This window comes from Hetaerina americana, unplaced genomic scaffold, assembly GCF_022747635.1.
Source record: "Hetaerina americana unplaced genomic scaffold, ioHetAmer1.1.p SCAF_50, whole genome shotgun sequence".
NCBI lineage: Eukaryota > Metazoa > Arthropoda > Insecta > Odonata > Calopterygidae > Hetaerina > Hetaerina americana.
The window spans coordinates 2,250,257-2,268,004 of NW_027287096.1; the positions used below are offsets into that span (position 1 = coordinate 2,250,257).

Consider the following 17,748-nt stretch of genomic DNA (forward strand, 5'->3'; position numbering starts at 1 on the left):
TGTTCTATTTTTATTAAATGCAATTATAAAGTTCTTTGAAAGTAAGCAATATCAGCACCTTTCTCGCAATCTATAATTCTTACTTTGGTTTTAAGTCACAAGCAATCAGATCATTTTAATCAACAGAAAGCTCTTTAAAAATGTTATTTCATTAAAAAGTGGATCTCTGTTTGCATTTGTAATTTTATTTGATAACCTTTTTCAAGATAATTTAGTGAGATTTTAACTTGGGTAAGAAAAAATTGATTTTTTCTTAATCCAAAAATATTCTGATAATTTCTCTCAATTAATGAAATACATTCACAGATAAAAGAAAGCATTCTAAGCATCTCAAAATAGGAGCTTCTTGGAATGTTTCTTTTGATTTCTGTTACATTTTAATTCATTTTGAACATTTTAATTTACCAGTAATTCTGTGGTTGTAATCATTGGTATGTATGTACAGCATTATTATTGTTATTCTACTGGTTTAGGTAGATTTTGGATGGGCACAGCATATGCTAAGGTGCAACAACATTACCTTGCCTCCTGACAAAACCCAACCTGACATCTGACATTGCAATAAATCCCTCTTCAATTCTGCTGGCTTCCTCCCTCTCCCCATTCCATCCAACATAACTATCCTACAGGGTTTTTCCATAATTAAGTATCACTCTGCTCTATGGCCTTTTCAAATTAAAAGTAGTTCTCCTAAAAGAGTTGTGCCTCAGGGACTGATGGTGAAAAGTAAGTTTTATGTGGAAGTACTCGAAAGGCAGTGGAAAAGAGTGCAACGAATCAGGATGGAGGTCTTTCCCTACTGAAGGCTGCCACACAACAATGCACCGTTCCCCACCGCCTTCCTCATGACCGAGTACCTGGCCAAGCACAAGGTGGCAACACTGCCCTAGCCACCACCCTACAACTCCCTTGTGGCACCCCTGGGTTTCTTTTTGTTAGCAAGAATGAGAAGGAGCTTGAAAGGCAACCATTTAGGAACAATGGATAATGTCCAGATAGGCCATGACAAGGTGCATGAATGAGGCTTCCATCATTCCTTCCAGGATACATACCATGACTTGCATCAGTGTGTTGATGCACTAGGATGCTATTTTGAAGAATTTAAATAATTTTTACGTAGATCTACAGGGTGCTTTCCAAAGTAATACATTTTAATTTCTCTATGTGCTCCTTTAGGTCGGAGTGAGATCGAACCACTTGGGAGTTGGTGGGGGGGATGTTAAGCATTGCCATAAAACCGGTCTCAGTGCTCTCCGAGTTGTCGAAGCAGACGTCAGTTATTGTAAACCTATGCGCGAAATGTGTCACGAAAGACTGACCAAGCGGAAATTTCAAGTGCGCTTTTGTAACGTATTGAAAATGAACCTGATTATTAAGACAACGTCATCACTGGTGATGGAACCTGGGTTTTTTAATATCATCTAGAAACAAATGCCAAAGCTCTGAGTGGCATACTGACCAGTCTCCCAAGCCCAAAAAGGCAAGAATGAGTGAATCAAAAGTGAAAACAATGCTCATTGTCTCTCAAAAATAAAGGAGTGGTCCATTAGGAGTTTGTTCCTCAAGGACAGACAGTTAATGCTGCCTGCTACTTGGATGTGCTGGAAAGACTCTGAAAAAGGGTCATCTGGACGAGAAAAGACATCTATGCTACCTGGCAACTCCATCACGACAGCATGCCTTGCCACAACGCACTACGAGTCCACAAGTTCCTTGCCAAACACAAGGTGCCAATGCTGCCCCACCCCCCCTATAGTCCTAATGTTGCCCCAGCAGACTTCTTTTTGTTCCCTCAGATTAATGCAGCCCTGAACGGAACCCATTTTTCATCCATAGAAGAGATCCAATCAGCCGTGATGAAGACCTTGTGAGAGGTCCCCATAGATGCTTTCCAGGGTGCATACCAGTAGAGTTGCGGGAAAAAACGCGTAGAGGCCCAAGGACAGTACTTTGAAGAATTTTAAGTATTTGTGCAAATCTGTTCAATAAATTACTTTTAAAAAATAATAGCCGTACGTTTGGAATGCACCCTGTACGATATAATTTTCCCTGGAGAATTTTTGGGACAGGCTATTCATTCCTACCCCTCTATCACATTCATCAGTATCCCATTGCCGACCAAAATACTCTGCATCCATTTTTCCCACTGCCTTTGTATTCCTCCCAGCAGTCCCATCACCTCTCCCACCATGACTATCACTTCCTTTTGTTTTCCTTTCTGTCCATTTCACCTTTTCCATCCTTCTCCACCCCCTTCTCAAAAGCCTCGAATCTATTCTTACCATCTTGCTATAATGATCATGTTTCTCTGCTATAGGAAATCATACTATATCAAAATTTTCCCCAGTCTTTTCTTAAGATCCTTTGTCAACATCCCTGTCATCAATTACCTAGTGCCCTAGCAAAATTCTTCTTTGCATGTCCCTATTACTTGGTCCCAAACACACCATGCTCCTAAACACTTCTGAGATAGACAAACTTCAACCGCTCTGGTGTATGAACTTCTGTTTCTATATTTAACTTTGCTTTCCTCCTCAAAAACCTCAACCTTAATTTTGCTTACATTAATTCTCATCCCCTACCAATCACACTGACCCTCCAATGTGCTCAACAATGACTGTAACCCTTTGGCTGATTGACAAACTAAAGCTTGGCAATCCACAAACCTAACTGATTTTATGAATTTCCAACCGACTTTCATTCCTATCTCCAGTTATCCACATATATGTTAAAAAGCATGGGTAATAATGGACACCCCTCTTTGTAACACTACCTAGCCTGTCTCCATCCACCTCTCACACCTGAGCAGTCTGTGACATTTACAGGTTGTGGGCAACTCTCCTATCTCTCCAATCTACTCCTATTTTCTGCTATAAATCCATTAATTCTTCCCATTTCACTGTGCAGTATACCTCACTTGATACTCTGAACACAAAGATCATTTGCTTTTAAGTTGAAATGGGTATTTTAAACTTCCTACAATCCTAATTTCATGTAGTTTCTGCTAGCTTGTTCCTTGTATTTATTAATATTGAAATACATCCTTCTTAAGTTAATAATTGGGGAGGTATAGGAAATTCTGTTTAAAATATATCAAATTTTTTTTACCCTGCCTCATCCTTGGCATTTCAAGAAATGATTACTATTCACCTTATTTTAATTAGCCAAATCTTAAGGTTTTCTGGCTTATACGTTGGAAGCATTTCTTTTCAGTTGAAATTACATACAGGAAATGTTAAAGTGGATTGCTTTACTATTATAGAGCTCCACCAAGATGAAAAAAAATCTCGGGCTCTTTGTATATTTTAATAATGACTGATGTCACAATTTAACAAAATAGAGTCACATATCACCTCTATGCTAGGATTTTTTCACAATGTGTGGTTTAGTCACTGATGGGGTCAGTGTCCATTCGTCTTCATGTATGACATGTGCACTCCCATTTTCTCCCCTTCTCTCGTCATCCTTTCCATGGTAAGACTGAAGAGGTAGCATCTCCACTTCTGTTCCCATATCCTTCTGGTCCACCTCATCTCCACTGTGTCGCTCTATCAGAATTGTCTTAGAGGGTGGCGTGGGCATCCTGAGTCTGTTCCTCACTATGTGAAGCCATAGCATTGATACAGCCATCATGATTGTGGTGATGCCAAAAGTCCAGTATGTACCTAGAGTTGTGTAAATGTAGGCAACAAACACTGGACCCATAACTCTTGAAAGGCAGCCTGATCCTGTTATGAATCCCATCCAAACACCCTATAATGAAAATATTGGAACCTATTAGTGATTTTGCATGGAGAGTAATTGTTTTCTGGCACCTTTATTTTCTATTTAATGGCATACAGCATCATCGAATGGAAGAGAAATGTCCCATAAAGTAATGGATAATGTACATTAAAACTTCAACATGTGTTGTAGAACTATATTGCATTTCTCTTAATGGTTTAATAATGTCTAATTGGATAGTTATTATTTACCATAATATTGAAGGCCTTACTCTGCAAATATATATTTAAAGAAGAAAAGGCATAAAAATTTGTTCCATTTCTCATCAGATATAACACTAATCATTCTTACTTACCTGAGGTCGTGGTCCTAATATTTTTGAAAATAAAGTCTGTATGAGAGTGACACCTATAGGATATCCAACAGCTGTAAATGCATAGCCTATGAGCAGCTGTGGTATTGTCATTGCCGGAGTTGTTAGGCACCAAGTTTGTGTTTCTGGGCATCCCAAGGGCCCCTCACTCTCATCCATTGTGTAATTCTGCTGCTCCATGTTGGCTTCATAGGTGGCATTATCTCTCAGTCCTAATATTGATGTAGTTACCTCATATTCTGTAATATTATCAGTGATCTGGGATGCTGATGGAAAGATTATTCATTTTACTACAATGATAGTCCACATTCGCTTGGGCATTATCTGAATCTTATTGGCATATCAACTCACAATCAAAGTAAGGAAAGATGAATTTTAACAAATATATGATAAATACTCACCAATTGTTGCATTTTGCATGAGGTCAAGACTTAACTTGCTTCTTGCTATCTTAGGGGGATCACCACCCCATGGTATGTATGTTGCTCTGCCTAGGACCATAAGGAAAAATCCTCCATACAGGAGCACTTTTCTTTCATCAAACCTGATCCAAAATTTGCAAGAAAACCATGGAAAGTTAGTAACATGGAGAATACCCAGGTAATTCATAAAGAGAATCATAATTTATTAAATATTGATATTCATTAGAATGCATTTATGAAATGGTATGTTGTGGTAATAAATGAACAGGTAAGTTATTGTTACTCCTTGCAACGGTACTTTCATTGAATATCTATTTTAAAATATATCTGGTTATTGATGGTATACATTTGATTCCTTTGGCAGTTGAATCTGATATAAATGTTTCATTTTTTTACATCATTCAAATCATTTCTTCCTTATATTTTTAGTAGATACATGAGAATTCAATCATTTAACATTAGAATGTCCTAGGGTGGTCAAGTATTTCATGGATGAGTATTATTTCAATACTTTTTTTTGTAAGTATTTGAAGATAATAGGAGTTTTACAAATTAAGTCTGAAGCTCATCAATTTACTGCTGCCAGTTCTAAATTGTTGTTAGTTTGGCTAAAAGTACTCATTCCTTCCTCCATTACTTCATAAAATATTTTTGCACTTATTTTTACCCCAGTGAAATGAAGTGTGAGTGGCAGGAGAGCATCTGCTGGTGGGCTTGTGCAGTAACATTATCAATCTTGAAGCTATTGTGGATGGTTGAAAATGTCTGCATGTACACGGAATCTTAAGAACTGTCCGGCCATTCACTGTCACATCAATTGCACTGTGCCCCAAGTTGTGTAGATTGTTGAGAGAGAAACAGTATGTACTCCCCTCAAAGACATGGTATCTGTGCGGCTGAGGTTTCACAAGCTCTGCCAGAAATCTTCAGTTCATTTTGAAGTTTAGGAATCTGATTCTGCAGTTCTGATTCCTAGATGTATTTCAACCTAGTACCTCGGTGTGAGGTAGGTCTACTGGGTGTAGCACTTTGCCAGACAGCAAACCTGATAATCCTCCAGAAATAATCAAGGATCTCGCAGTGGCCAATATGGCTGTTTTTGTATATAGGTTCAGCCCATGCAGTCTATGTGTCAGATTTATCACAATTAGATGTACTGCCTTGTCAAAAATTGTGTATTATTTTCTAACCTAGTTATAAAGAATTTATTGGTTTTAAAAAACTTAACCTTTTGATAAACAGGAATACGAGGGCGATTCAATAAGTACCTGTGTTAGAAATGAAGAAACCATTTTTCAAAAATGTTTTTTTTATTTTTCAACATAGTCCCCTTTTAGAAAGATACACTTTTCCCAATGTTCCAGCCATTTTTTTTAACCTCTCTAAAAAATAGGATTTGTCGAACTCTCCAAAATACACCTCTGTCTCGGCGATAACTTCCTCATTTGTGCTAAATTTTTTACCCACAAGCCATTTATTCATGCTAGGGAATAAGAAAAAGTCACAGGGAGCCAGATCGGGTGAATACGGGGAGTGCGGCAGCAATTCATAACGTAGTTCATGCAGTTTGGCGGCGACAACTCCTAATCAGCTTGTTGTCCACCGTGAGCAATCGTGGTACCCATCAGGCCGACAATTTTTTCATCGCCAACTTATCATGTAAAATATTAATTGCCGTTCCAGTCAACACACTTACGCTACTTCGACATGCCTCTGCTACTTCGCACACTTTCGTTCGTCGATCAGTGAGAATCATGGCGTGGACTTTTTGAATGATTTCCTAGGTAACCATGTCTGTCGGGCATCCTGGTCGCTCCTCATCAAAAACAGATGTTTGCCCACGTTTAAATTTGTTGAACCAATATCTAACTGTGGTCATAGATGGCGAAGTGTCCCCATAAACAGCATCCAACTTTGCTTTTATCTCCTCGCATTTCTTCCCATCCAAAAACAAAAAGCGAATTACCGAACGATACTGCTCTTTTTCCATCTTAGCAAAAATCACGAAACACGTCTTACTCGAATGGCTGCCAAATCCAAGCTAACCTTTAAATCAGTCTGAAATTTGTTCCACCGTCGTTTGATAGATGGCAGCACACAATGATAACATAAACTTCCCTCAGCACGGGTACTTATTGAACCGCCCTCGCATAAGGCCATCATATCACCAAGCACATTAATCTGTACAAAATGATTAATTTAAGTCTGGCAGCAATAAAAGTTGATAGATTAATTTAAGCAAGGCTAGCCAGCCTGTAAGTTAGCCAACGCACCATCCTGATCCCCCAGCACCTTCGTATTTTAAGTTAACATAATTGATGAGTTGGTTTCTTCATTTTACAACCCTGTACCCATTTCAAGAGCCATAAGTTTTAACCTTTGTGGCATTTTGAACTTATTCTGCATGTCTTTTCATGGTTGATATTTATTACTTCCCACCTTAAAATAGCTGACCATTGAATTACGACAACTGTTTAATGATCTTAATGAATAAATTGGGCATAATTATGGCAATCATAATGCGTTTATCCAATTAATAATGCATGCCAAGTGAATCACTTTTTTCAGTGCTGGTAGCTACAATGTTTTTGTTAAATAGTTGTTGGCAAAAGGTTGGCTTTTAAAAACAATTAATTTGTAAAATGATGTTATGGTGGACTAGAGAATATTGCTACTTCACTCTTGCCTTTTGGGTATGTTGTATTCCAAGGATTCAGCCAAGGAAAAGCTTATTTGTGAAACTGAAAATGTTTAATGGGGGGGTTTGGCCCAGTAAAAATGGATTTGTCCAAATGAAAACTACAGCTTATTCAAGTCTGAAGTAGTCTGAAAATCATTTGAAAAAAAATTATTCAAAATTGGATAGTTACAATGATTACAAATTCTTAATATCAATGACGAGGTATTGCATGAATTAATGTAGAGTCATTTGGAAAAATGAGTAACTAATGCAACCAATAAAATGTCTCACTTTTTTCATTATTGATGTATGACAGCATCAAATATTAAGTCTTGTTGAAATAAATTTAAAGTACTTTTAAATATATACAATAGCCTCCAACAGGTTCGTTAAAAGAGGTAGCTTCATTATTCATTTCAGTGTCCTACACTTGTAATATGACCCTGAAAGTCCCTTTCAAATTAAGCTTACAAAATGCCATGTATCAATTTGTATTTGACTTGCATGGTGTGTGAGTTGATGATGAAGTTAAGAGTTGCATTAATGCATAAAGAGTAGCAAAAGCATTGCAGAAATATTTTGGGTGACCTTTCCACCAGCATTTAATGATGAAATTGTCGAAATTTATTTTCTTTTGGGTTATCCTTACCAAAACAACTAAAACCAGAGCGCATTTTGGCTGCGAGTGAAAAACTGGATGTTAAAATTACTCTGGAATAGATGGAACTTGATGATAAAATGGATATCTTTTTAAATCTACCGTTTAGAATTCTGTGTTGAACTAGTAATAAATATTCATAGGTACATAATGTGGCAATATAATGAATATAATAATGCACTTTGTGAGTGAAGTACATTTAGATAATACTCAATGGCAGAACTTGATGATTAGGTATTTTTCAAGTTCAATTATGTACTTCCTGGTTGTAACATCCAAAACTACATTTGTAAAATAACCAGAAGTTTTCACAGAAAGACATTTTGAGATCATGCTAACTGCCTATACTTTATAATTAATTTTTTCGAATTAATATAAATGTATCAAGTAAAGCAACAAGGATCCTATGTTTAAATTTTGAGTCCATACTTACCATTTACAAAGAGGCCCAATGGCAAGAAAAGTAGCGCAGGCAACAATTGCTCCTACAGACATAAGCATTCCCATGTAATAGAGTGCTTCTGCCTTAGACCAAGCAAACATATCCATCACCAGGGATGTACCAAGTCTATAAAGAAGGATATGAATAAGAATTTTGAACCCTTAAAGAGTAATATAAAAATAAAGACAATGATGAAAGTGTCCTTAGACACTTTCATCATTGTCTTTATTTCACATGTATCCTTATCAACTCTGGGAGCCCAATTCAAAGTATTAATGAAGAACATTAATTGCCATATTTACATCAGCCTACTTCCTCAAACCATAGTAATTATTCTACATGACAGAAGCATTTCTCTCTCCTCTACCTTCTCTTGAAGTGTTCAAATTGTTTCATTGATTAATTATCAGATAAATCTTTCTGTGATGAGCCTCAATATGACCAAAAAGCTTCTAAGAACAAGTCATAGATACTTTATATTTATGTCCCATTCAATGAATAAAATCCTCTGGAATGCATAATTGCTCCAGTATACCAATCACTAGAAAACATTCACGGCAGATATGATGAATAGATGCCTACAGTTTCTTTATATTCTAATGTAAAAGAAGAATGGAGCGATTGGGTGATACAGAAAACCTTATAATACTGACTTTTTGAAGGTGATTTCGCATGGAGGCTATGATGCTCATTGTTTCTCTCAAATTGCAACAAGTGTCCTCAGAATCAGGTAATTGTTGCTGTTTGTTTCACAGTCTTGTTCTACCCCTTTTGGTTATTTTTTACAGGTCTTTGTCCTCTTAAGTGTGGAGATGTCACAATTTGTTTAGTATTATCAGCATAATAAATTCATAAAACTTTATTGATACACTACCACCGGTTTCATCACATAGAAACTTCACACATCGTCAGGAACAATTCTCTAAAAAGACATGTGTCAATATATACACATGAAGGCTCTGAGAGAAAGAAAGAGGGAGGGGGTGAGGTTCTTTCCTTGAGTAGAATTTCTGGAATGATGTCACTGGTGTGGCCTGCTTCCCCAGGTGTTTGTCGAAGTGAGACTGATCCCAGTTCCCCTTCATGTAGCTGTGTTTGTGCTCTCCTGCTCGTACTTTAAAAGATCCCACTCTGACCAATTTGTGCAGCACAACTATTGCACCCTAATTTTTATATGCCACTTTTGTCCATCCTGCTTATTTTATCTTCAGTGCAGTTCACCAAGAATCTCAGGGAGTTAGTATTTTTAATTGCTAAATTGAGCTTGTCATTAGGGAATTTCCATGCTATCCCATGTGATATCTATGTATATCATTTTACGTAGATACATAATCATTATAGTACATCATTTTGCACCACCTTTTTGATTCTGCTGTCCCCACTGTGCTGTATAGGAGATTCTGAGGTCTGAAGGAGTGTTTCTTTTTGAGGATAGTCTCAATCAACTTCAAGAGGTTAAAAGTTTCCCCAAAATTTCAGAGTTTAAGAGGACGCCTCGGTAGCTTAAGTGGCTAAAGCACTCGACCGGATATTGAGGGATCTGGGTTCGAGTCCCAGTCAAGGCGAATGATTTTTACGCTCTGAAATTGTTGCATTCAATCAACTTCATCGTATCCGTGTGTTGCATAGTTTCTAGGTCCCGATTGAAAATTTCTTCAGATAGGGGAATGCTTTTTCTGCGTTGGAATTCCTTCAACTACCTACACAACCCCACTGATGAAACCAGATTCATCCCACAGTCCCTTCCGCACCCCCACTTCTTCCACTTCAAGCTTCCCCTACCCACCTTACCCTTCCATCCTCACTCTAACTTTCCTCCTTCTCACACCTCCTTGGAACCATGACTAATTACCCCTCACCTCTTTCCACATTCCCCCTTTCTTTCTCTTGAAGCCTTATGCATATATATTAACATATTTTCTTTCTGAGAATTGTACCAGAAGATGCCACTTATGTGATGACACCTGTAGTAACATATTAATAAATTTTTGTGAATTTACAAAGTTTATCTTAATCCTCGAGATGAATGTTCGCACGATAGAGTCTGATGCCATTGAAATATCAGCATAGTGCAGCATCCAACCATAAAAATCTTTAAGCAGAGTGGAAATTGATCTTTGTGACACTCAAAAAAGTATGCCCCTGATAAGTATCTATTATGAAAGGGAAGATGTGCTGGAAACTAAAGAGAAATAGAATTATTTCAGGATTCATAAATGATTAGCCAGTGGATGTAGAGAGTGGAAGTGAAGGTACAAGTGCCATCAAAGGAAGAATAAATAAGTGCAGTGAGTGGGTGATGATGCTTAGAGACAACTTAAATTTCCAGTAGTATTAAATAACCTCTAATAAGATCAAAGAGGAAATACTGTATAAGAAAAAATATGATCCTTTACTGGGCCAACTAATACTATGGTAAACCAGTTAGTAAAATCTTCAAAATAAAATTAAAAGAAAAATAACTAACAATGAGATGATCTACCCCTTATGTATATATTTTTATTACAATTTTGAAAAGGATCTAACAGCAAAGAATGGAAGCTACCCAAGTAACATCATTCAGAAATTAGGTAAGCCTATTAAAATAAACCTGTGGTGTAAGAAAGTATAAGTAGAGCTACCAGAAATGATACAGGTACTCAAGAGCCCTAAGAATGGCATCTACAGACTTGACTATTGAAATGGCTCTAGGATGGAGCAGCTTCTTTGGTCAGCAAAACCACTGGTGAAAATGACTAATTTTGGCAGATAGAAAATACCCAAATTTTCCTATTGTCTTTCTTATTTACTGATCTATAATATAAAGGTATGTATGTATGCACTTACGTTTCTAATAAGACGAAATTGAAGACTAGAACAAAAAAGGCGACAATCAATGTCCAGGCACCTACGTAGTCGGGTTTCATGCATGCATATACTTCTTTGGCTGCAAAGAGTGAAAGGTTAGAAATAGTTATGATTCTTTCATTTTAATTATCATTGATTTTACTCACTTTATCAAAATAGATATATATATATATATATATATATATATATATATATATATATATATATATATATATATATATATATATATATATATTGTAATTAATGGTTTCCTATTTTTTGGGAGAATGTATGAAAATTTTGCTTTCAGATTGTTTTAAAACTTTCAGACAACACTCACCATTATCTTTTCCTGAATTTTGCATGGCTTCTGCTGTTGCAATACGTCTTTCCTTAAAAATCCATGGAGTAAAGAGCAGTATGTTTATTATTCCCATGAACACATTAATCCATCCAGAGGCAGTGTACATATTCATTGAGATCTTCTTACCTCCTTCACCCTCCCAAATCTTATAGCCTTGATCACCTAATGGAGTAACAGCTGCCTGCAGACCTTGTGACACATTTGGAGGTATATGCAAAGAGAAATTATTCACCATGAAACAAAGTAAAATCCTATACATAAGGATTTATATTAAATAATTTCCTCTACTCACCAGGTCCAATCACAAAACCTAAAGTTTGGGCTAAGGACACCATAGAAATGGCTGCTGTGCGTTCTCCAATCATAGTGGCCGCAGAGACATAGGATCGGCAGACAGCAATATTGGCTGAAACAATCAATGTAATGCAATACGAGGAGAAAAAAAAGGTACACTTTTACTTCAAATAAGTTATTCTAAAATTTAATGTGCTTTAATTATGCTAACTGAATTTGCTATAAAATGTTAAGATGGTAAATATTGTATCCACCTGGCTTACTTTTATATTCTCAACTACACGACTAACCAATTTCCAAAATATATCTGGACAGAACAAATCAGGTCATCAAATCATAATTCTGTCAGTCCATGTCAATTCACATAATCATCATTGTACAGCAAACATCATTAAAACTGATCAAATTCTGGAAATATTCTTGGTATGAGAGTCAATAAAATGTCAAGTTAATCTCTCTTTCTTTCCCACAATCATAGTTTACGTAAGTTCAATGAATAAACAGTTCCACCTCACTTGTCTCAGAAAATTGTTCCAAATGTAGCCCTGTAAATGTATCTCAAAAAGTCGAGGTTACTGGAAAATGGTTAACAGCTCATCTATAATAAGTTTACCAATGCTATGAAGAAATAGGATGCTTTTAATAGAATTGATTTTTGGAACAGTAAATTCTCAAACTGAATTTTCAAGGAAATTCTTGAAAGGAAGTTTCAACCGCACAAATTTGTTGGCCAAAAATTGTTTCAACTCCAATAGACATTTCCAAAAATCTTCAAAATTACTTACCAATGAACAAAATATGATAGCTTCAAGTATATTTCAGATGATCTGATATCTTCAAAAATTAATTGTTCAGAAAAAACTAACCTGAACTCATGCCCACTAGGAAGCGTGTGGCCACCATCCAGTATTTCCTATGAGATGGGAAAACTTCGAGGAGAGAGTACCCTGCAGAGGCTGCTGTAAAGATCCCAAGGGAGACCATCACTGGCAGACGGATGGACCCCAGCTTGTTGCCCCACCATCCCACCAGCGGTGAGAACAGCATCTGGGCAAAAGGATTTGCTGCAACCACGAAACCCATAAACTCCTTCCCAGCCTCTGGATCCATCTGCAACGAGGAAATGAAGCACCATACTCAGGCATAGGCCACCAACCCCATTGTTTATGATAAAGGTAAGAGATACCTTCTTATTAAAAAAAACATTAAGGTTACAATCTTTCAGGAGCTTAACCAGTATGACATGGTTAGGGGAGAATTACTGAATATGTACACTGACTGAACTGAGCAGAATATTCACAAAAGAAAGAAGAATTTGCTCAAGTTTCTTCACTAAGAGTCACATTTTATTTCTTTTCTTCCTTTACCTGATAAATAATTTATGCATACAAAAACATGTTTAAGATTCCATAATTTATTCTACTAAATTTATGATTTCTAAATGGCCAATTCTATTAGAATATATTATCTACATGTATGTATACAGGATAGTGTTAGATATTATTTTTTTGTAGCTGATGAGTGGTTTTCCTGCCAAACCCCTTGGTAGATGCAATAGTTTAGTGCTAATGCTAAATGACCAGTTTGCATCTCAATAAGATAATTTAGTTTACATTTTGGAGAGTGATGGAACAGTCATTGGAGGGATGCATACAGTGATTTCTGTTGGCAGGAGCTGTGGAAAGAATCAGATGACAAGTGAAAGTAGGATACCTTGTATGGCAGGGATAGAAGACTCCCAAAAGGAATGTGGGACATAGCAGAGGAGTATAAGAGTGGAGACAAAGATGTTAAACAGTGCGGGTTTGGAGGAAAATTTTGATGTGACAGTTTCTAGTTCCTAATTTATATCATTTCAAATAATATTCTCTACACAAAACAATGAGCTTAAACAGAAATTGTAGTCATCCTTGATGTTGTGGTTAAGTGAGGCCCTCTGCTGAAGTTAAAGTTGAAGGTCAACCATCCTCAGGGTCAGACTTTGGAGACTTACTAACCCCCCTCATTCTCCTGAATCTTACCACATTTCAATCCTTCAATAATGATGGCTTACCAGAAAGATCATGAGAAACTTTTCCACCTCTGGATTTTTTTTATAATCTTGTTTGTTCACACTGCTTACATATTCCTCCTGTACAAGTGATTCACAAGTATGTGCATATCTCTACTCCCTGACTATTTTACACCACCATCGAATGGATATATTCTTAGACTTAAACATTTTCATATTATTTTAACTTCAAAATAAGTAAGAAAGGAAAATTATTTAAGGTTATGGTGACAATTTTTGAGAGATGATGAACTGTTAAACAATTAAAATCATTGCATAGTGGATGTAGACCAAAAAAGAACCCAAAAATAATGATGTTAAAATATTCCCCAAATTGTTTTACATTGTTTGCTGCAGATTTAGAGTAGAACAGGATTCAAACCGGTGTAGGCTGAGGAAATTCATCAAATTTCATGTTTTGTTCTATTCAAGATCCATGTCTTTTGGCAGGACAGACTAACTTTATCCAAGTAGGGCCAAACTCCAGTCAGAATGATGCTGAATCCAAGTGACATAAGGAACATTGTAAAGTAGATAATCCGAATGGACCGCCATCGCTGCTTCCTTTCTTCTGCCGTCTCTAGCAGGTTCTCTGGGCTGCTATCATTTGCTGCTCTCCTCCTGAGGATCAGAAAGAAGAATGCTTATTGAATTTCTATCTTTGACTATTGGAGCTCTTTGAGATGATAAATAAATTATTATGGCTTAGGAGGCAACTAAACAGGGAAGAAAAAAATGTGAGTTTGGCTCCTAGGTAGTTGGAATTTGAATAGTTTCCATAGAAAATAATACTTTATCAATTTGAGCACTTTTGTCAATTAATTATACTGCCTACAACTGTAAGGAATGCCATAGGAATAATTTAGGCATTTTCACTTCTATTTTCTAGTCTTCAGTGGTAGTAGTAGTTTTTAGGGGAGGCGACTGACATTTAAGGTCATTTGTGCCATAGGGGATGGACAGGAAAGGATGAAGGGTGGAGAGAAACCCGGCGTCGGCATTAGCCTATTCTTTACGAAAGGCGCCAAGGGGTCCGCAGTTTAACGTCCCATCCAACGGGCGGCGTACTCACTCAAAGTGCCCTCCAAAAAGCACCTCAAGTAGGGATCGAGATACCTCTGAAAAATATTCAACACCGCCAGGATTTGAACCCGCGTCCTTAGGGTGGGAAGCCAGTACGTTAGCCCCCGCACCATCTCCATCCCCATCTAGTCTTTAGCTATCTTAATTTACGAATTCTCATTTAAGTACTTATCTAACAGTTGCAGAAAAATGCAGGTTTCAGAAATATTCAGTATAGAATTGTTATAATGCACTCATCATCATTCTTCTAGCTAAAAATGTTAATTCTTCTCAAGGAAATGAAATGACAAACTCAAATTGAAAGAGGAAATATTTTGGAAAGTTTGATTTATGGTGTTTTTTTGGATCATAAAAAAAATCATTTTTCTGACAAAATTTTCGTCTCAAACAAATCAAAAGTGATAGGTATGAAACTTGTTACATGAGTAGTAGATCTAAAATACATCAAACTCCGGAAGTCACTCGAATTATATTTATTTGGCAAAATTTTTGCTCATCATGTGTTCTGTTAAACAGGGTTTACATAATAATTAACTTAAGCCATTGTCTACATTAGTGCTAATTCTTTGTTCACATATGTTTACTCGGAATATTAAATTATCATAGGAAGAACTTTCTGTTACTCTTTTTATTGGATTCAATTCTTTAGAGAGAGGGGTTCCCTGTTATTTTTAACCAGTCGTATAAGCATCTAAACTTCACCCAATGGTTTTATTTATATTTTTGCGACACATTCCATACCATATTTGTTTGTATGCATATTGTATATTTATTCAAACAAAAACAGATTATCTGATTTGTGAGTGAATAACTTTACCGAACCCTGCTTTACTATTTCTTAACCTTGAATTTTATCAAACAGCTAATCAATTATAATAAACTTCAACATTTGGAGAAAAATATCGCCAAATATGGTTGCTACCCTCGAGAGATAACTTCTGCTGCAATTAAATGTGTACAGTAACCTACTAGTATGGTATCACTACGTGATAGTGTAGTGTTGAGGAAAGTTTTCGAATATACAAAAAAGTGTTCAGTTTAAATAAATATGCTCAATTATTTTGAAATGTAGCTGCAAACGGAGATAGGATTTTCACCTTTGCTAGATACTCAAGTTAGAATGGCCTGGCGTAGCCCATTTCAGGGTAAAATATTCCATTCAATCAATTTAATTTATAAACTACCCCTTTATGTGCATTGGGATGTGATATATAACCTTTCACTGTGATTTGGACGTGAAATTCTTTTGAAGTGTTCTTTACTAAATTACTAAATAATGAACATCGCCTTTACTGCAGGTAGGGTGGCCAGACATACTCAACATGTCAATAATAACAAAAAACAAGCTAAAGGCCTAACTTTCATATATATTCCGAAACTAGAAAATTTTAGTATTTACACAGAATAACTTGAGTTAATATAGTGCTATCATAATTTTTCGTTCTTTAAATTTGATTTTGCGAACGTCCCAAATCTCAGTAATGAATATTCCGTTATTTGATATCCTATAACCAAACTTTTAACCTGGTCATCCGACTTACACACGCAGTGTATGACGACGGCTTGCACTCGATCATTGCAATCTTTTGAATAGGGTTGGGTATCGAAGACATAGCAGATGAAATTCTTTTTATATAGCGCTTCCTCCAGTACCCAATCAGTCCCGATTCCGTTCCCGGGACCGGAAATTCTCGTGGCCGTTTGTTTGACCACCGCGCGATAGTCACAAGAACGGTAAGCGCAAACGGCGGACAGCACTCGAGGGCGTGAGAGAGGCACAACAGACGCAGACGATTCTCCCACAGAGGCATTCAGGGTGGGACCGTCCCTTCTTTTCGCATGGCAATGAGTTCCACGACGGCGACACAATAACAGAGCGACGGAGCATTTTGCAATTGCCCGCGCGTGGGACCCACGGTTCTATTTTCAACGCCCTTACTCCGCCCCCTTCCCTTCCCGCCCCCGCACCTTTCTCTTACTGGGTCGCCCTCGATGCAATGATGACACGTGGGAGAAAGAGAGAAGGAGAGCGGTTTATAGTTGTTCCGTCTTCCCTCCCTCGTTCTCACAATGACGGCGTGATAATGTCAACCCATCTTGACACTTCTTTCACCAACCTCCACTCACTCACGCGGAAGGGTCGATCGCGAAGGATCGTTTGCATTATTGCGTTGATCATTCTTCGACGAATTGATGATAGACAAGACTCGTCAAATGAATTTTCATGACTCATCCGAATGGCGAACGAATGTATCAAATTGTGACAATGTTGAACGTGACTAATGGCGAAAATAAGTACCATTATTTGGAAAAAATATATGTATACGAATAAATGAATATAAATGCAAAAATATTTCCATTTACGTTAGGTAAAACTTGAAGGTGTTGCACGATTATTTGAACTGGAAGTAATATTTCAAGAAGTTCTTAAAATAATTAAACCATTTGAAAATTGAAACAAGCATATGAGCGAAAAATTAAGGTAAATATCTATTTTAGGAATTTTCTGATTGGACAACGGTATTTACAGGTAATTGGCCTTATTATTAATATTGGTAATCTACCGGTAAAGGTAGATTTTGGATGGATAAAAAAGGCCAAACGGTACAGTGAAAATTTCCTTACCTCTCCTAACAAAACACAACCCAACATCCTGAACTACATTAAGCCCCTCTTCAACTCCGTATACATCCTTAGCAAGGATTTCGTTAGATGACCGCGGAAGCCTTGATTCCCCCGCTGCCGGGCACGACACAAGGCCGATTGGGCGGTAATTGACACGAAAGAGCAATAAAAAGAACCCTCCGAGGATGGTGTTTTGCTTAACAAAATT

At 37.0% G+C, this 17,748-nt stretch overlaps 1 protein-coding gene across 3 annotated transcripts in view; it reads right to left on the minus strand.

Annotated features, from left to right (window-relative positions):
• Positions 1 to 3,292: 3,292 nt before the first annotated feature.
• The window catches only part of Cln7 (CLN7/MFS domain-containing 8), a 48,788-nt gene continuing 34,332 nt past the window's right edge, over positions 3,293 to 17,748 (minus strand). For 2 of the 3 annotated variants that reach the window (XM_071593080.1, XM_071593079.1), the window contains exons 2-10: positions 14,294 to 14,453; positions 12,649 to 12,892; positions 11,781 to 11,894; positions 11,465 to 11,677; positions 11,125 to 11,224; positions 8,290 to 8,424; positions 4,498 to 4,640; positions 4,079 to 4,362; positions 3,293 to 3,753 (exon numbers count right to left, since the gene is read on the minus strand). In XM_071593080.1, the coding sequence (XP_071449181.1) occupies positions 3,361 to 3,753; positions 4,079 to 4,362; positions 4,498 to 4,640; positions 8,290 to 8,424; positions 11,125 to 11,224; positions 11,465 to 11,677; positions 11,781 to 11,894; positions 12,649 to 12,892; positions 14,294 to 14,356 (1,689 nt within the window). In that variant the 5' untranslated portion in view covers positions 14,357 to 14,453 and the 3' untranslated portion in view covers positions 3,293 to 3,360. The remainder of the gene's footprint in view (positions 3,754 to 4,078; positions 4,363 to 4,497; positions 4,641 to 8,289; positions 8,425 to 11,124; positions 11,225 to 11,464; positions 11,678 to 11,780; positions 11,895 to 12,648; positions 12,893 to 14,293; positions 14,454 to 17,748) is intronic. The other variant, XM_071593081.1, reaches the window with a different exon arrangement.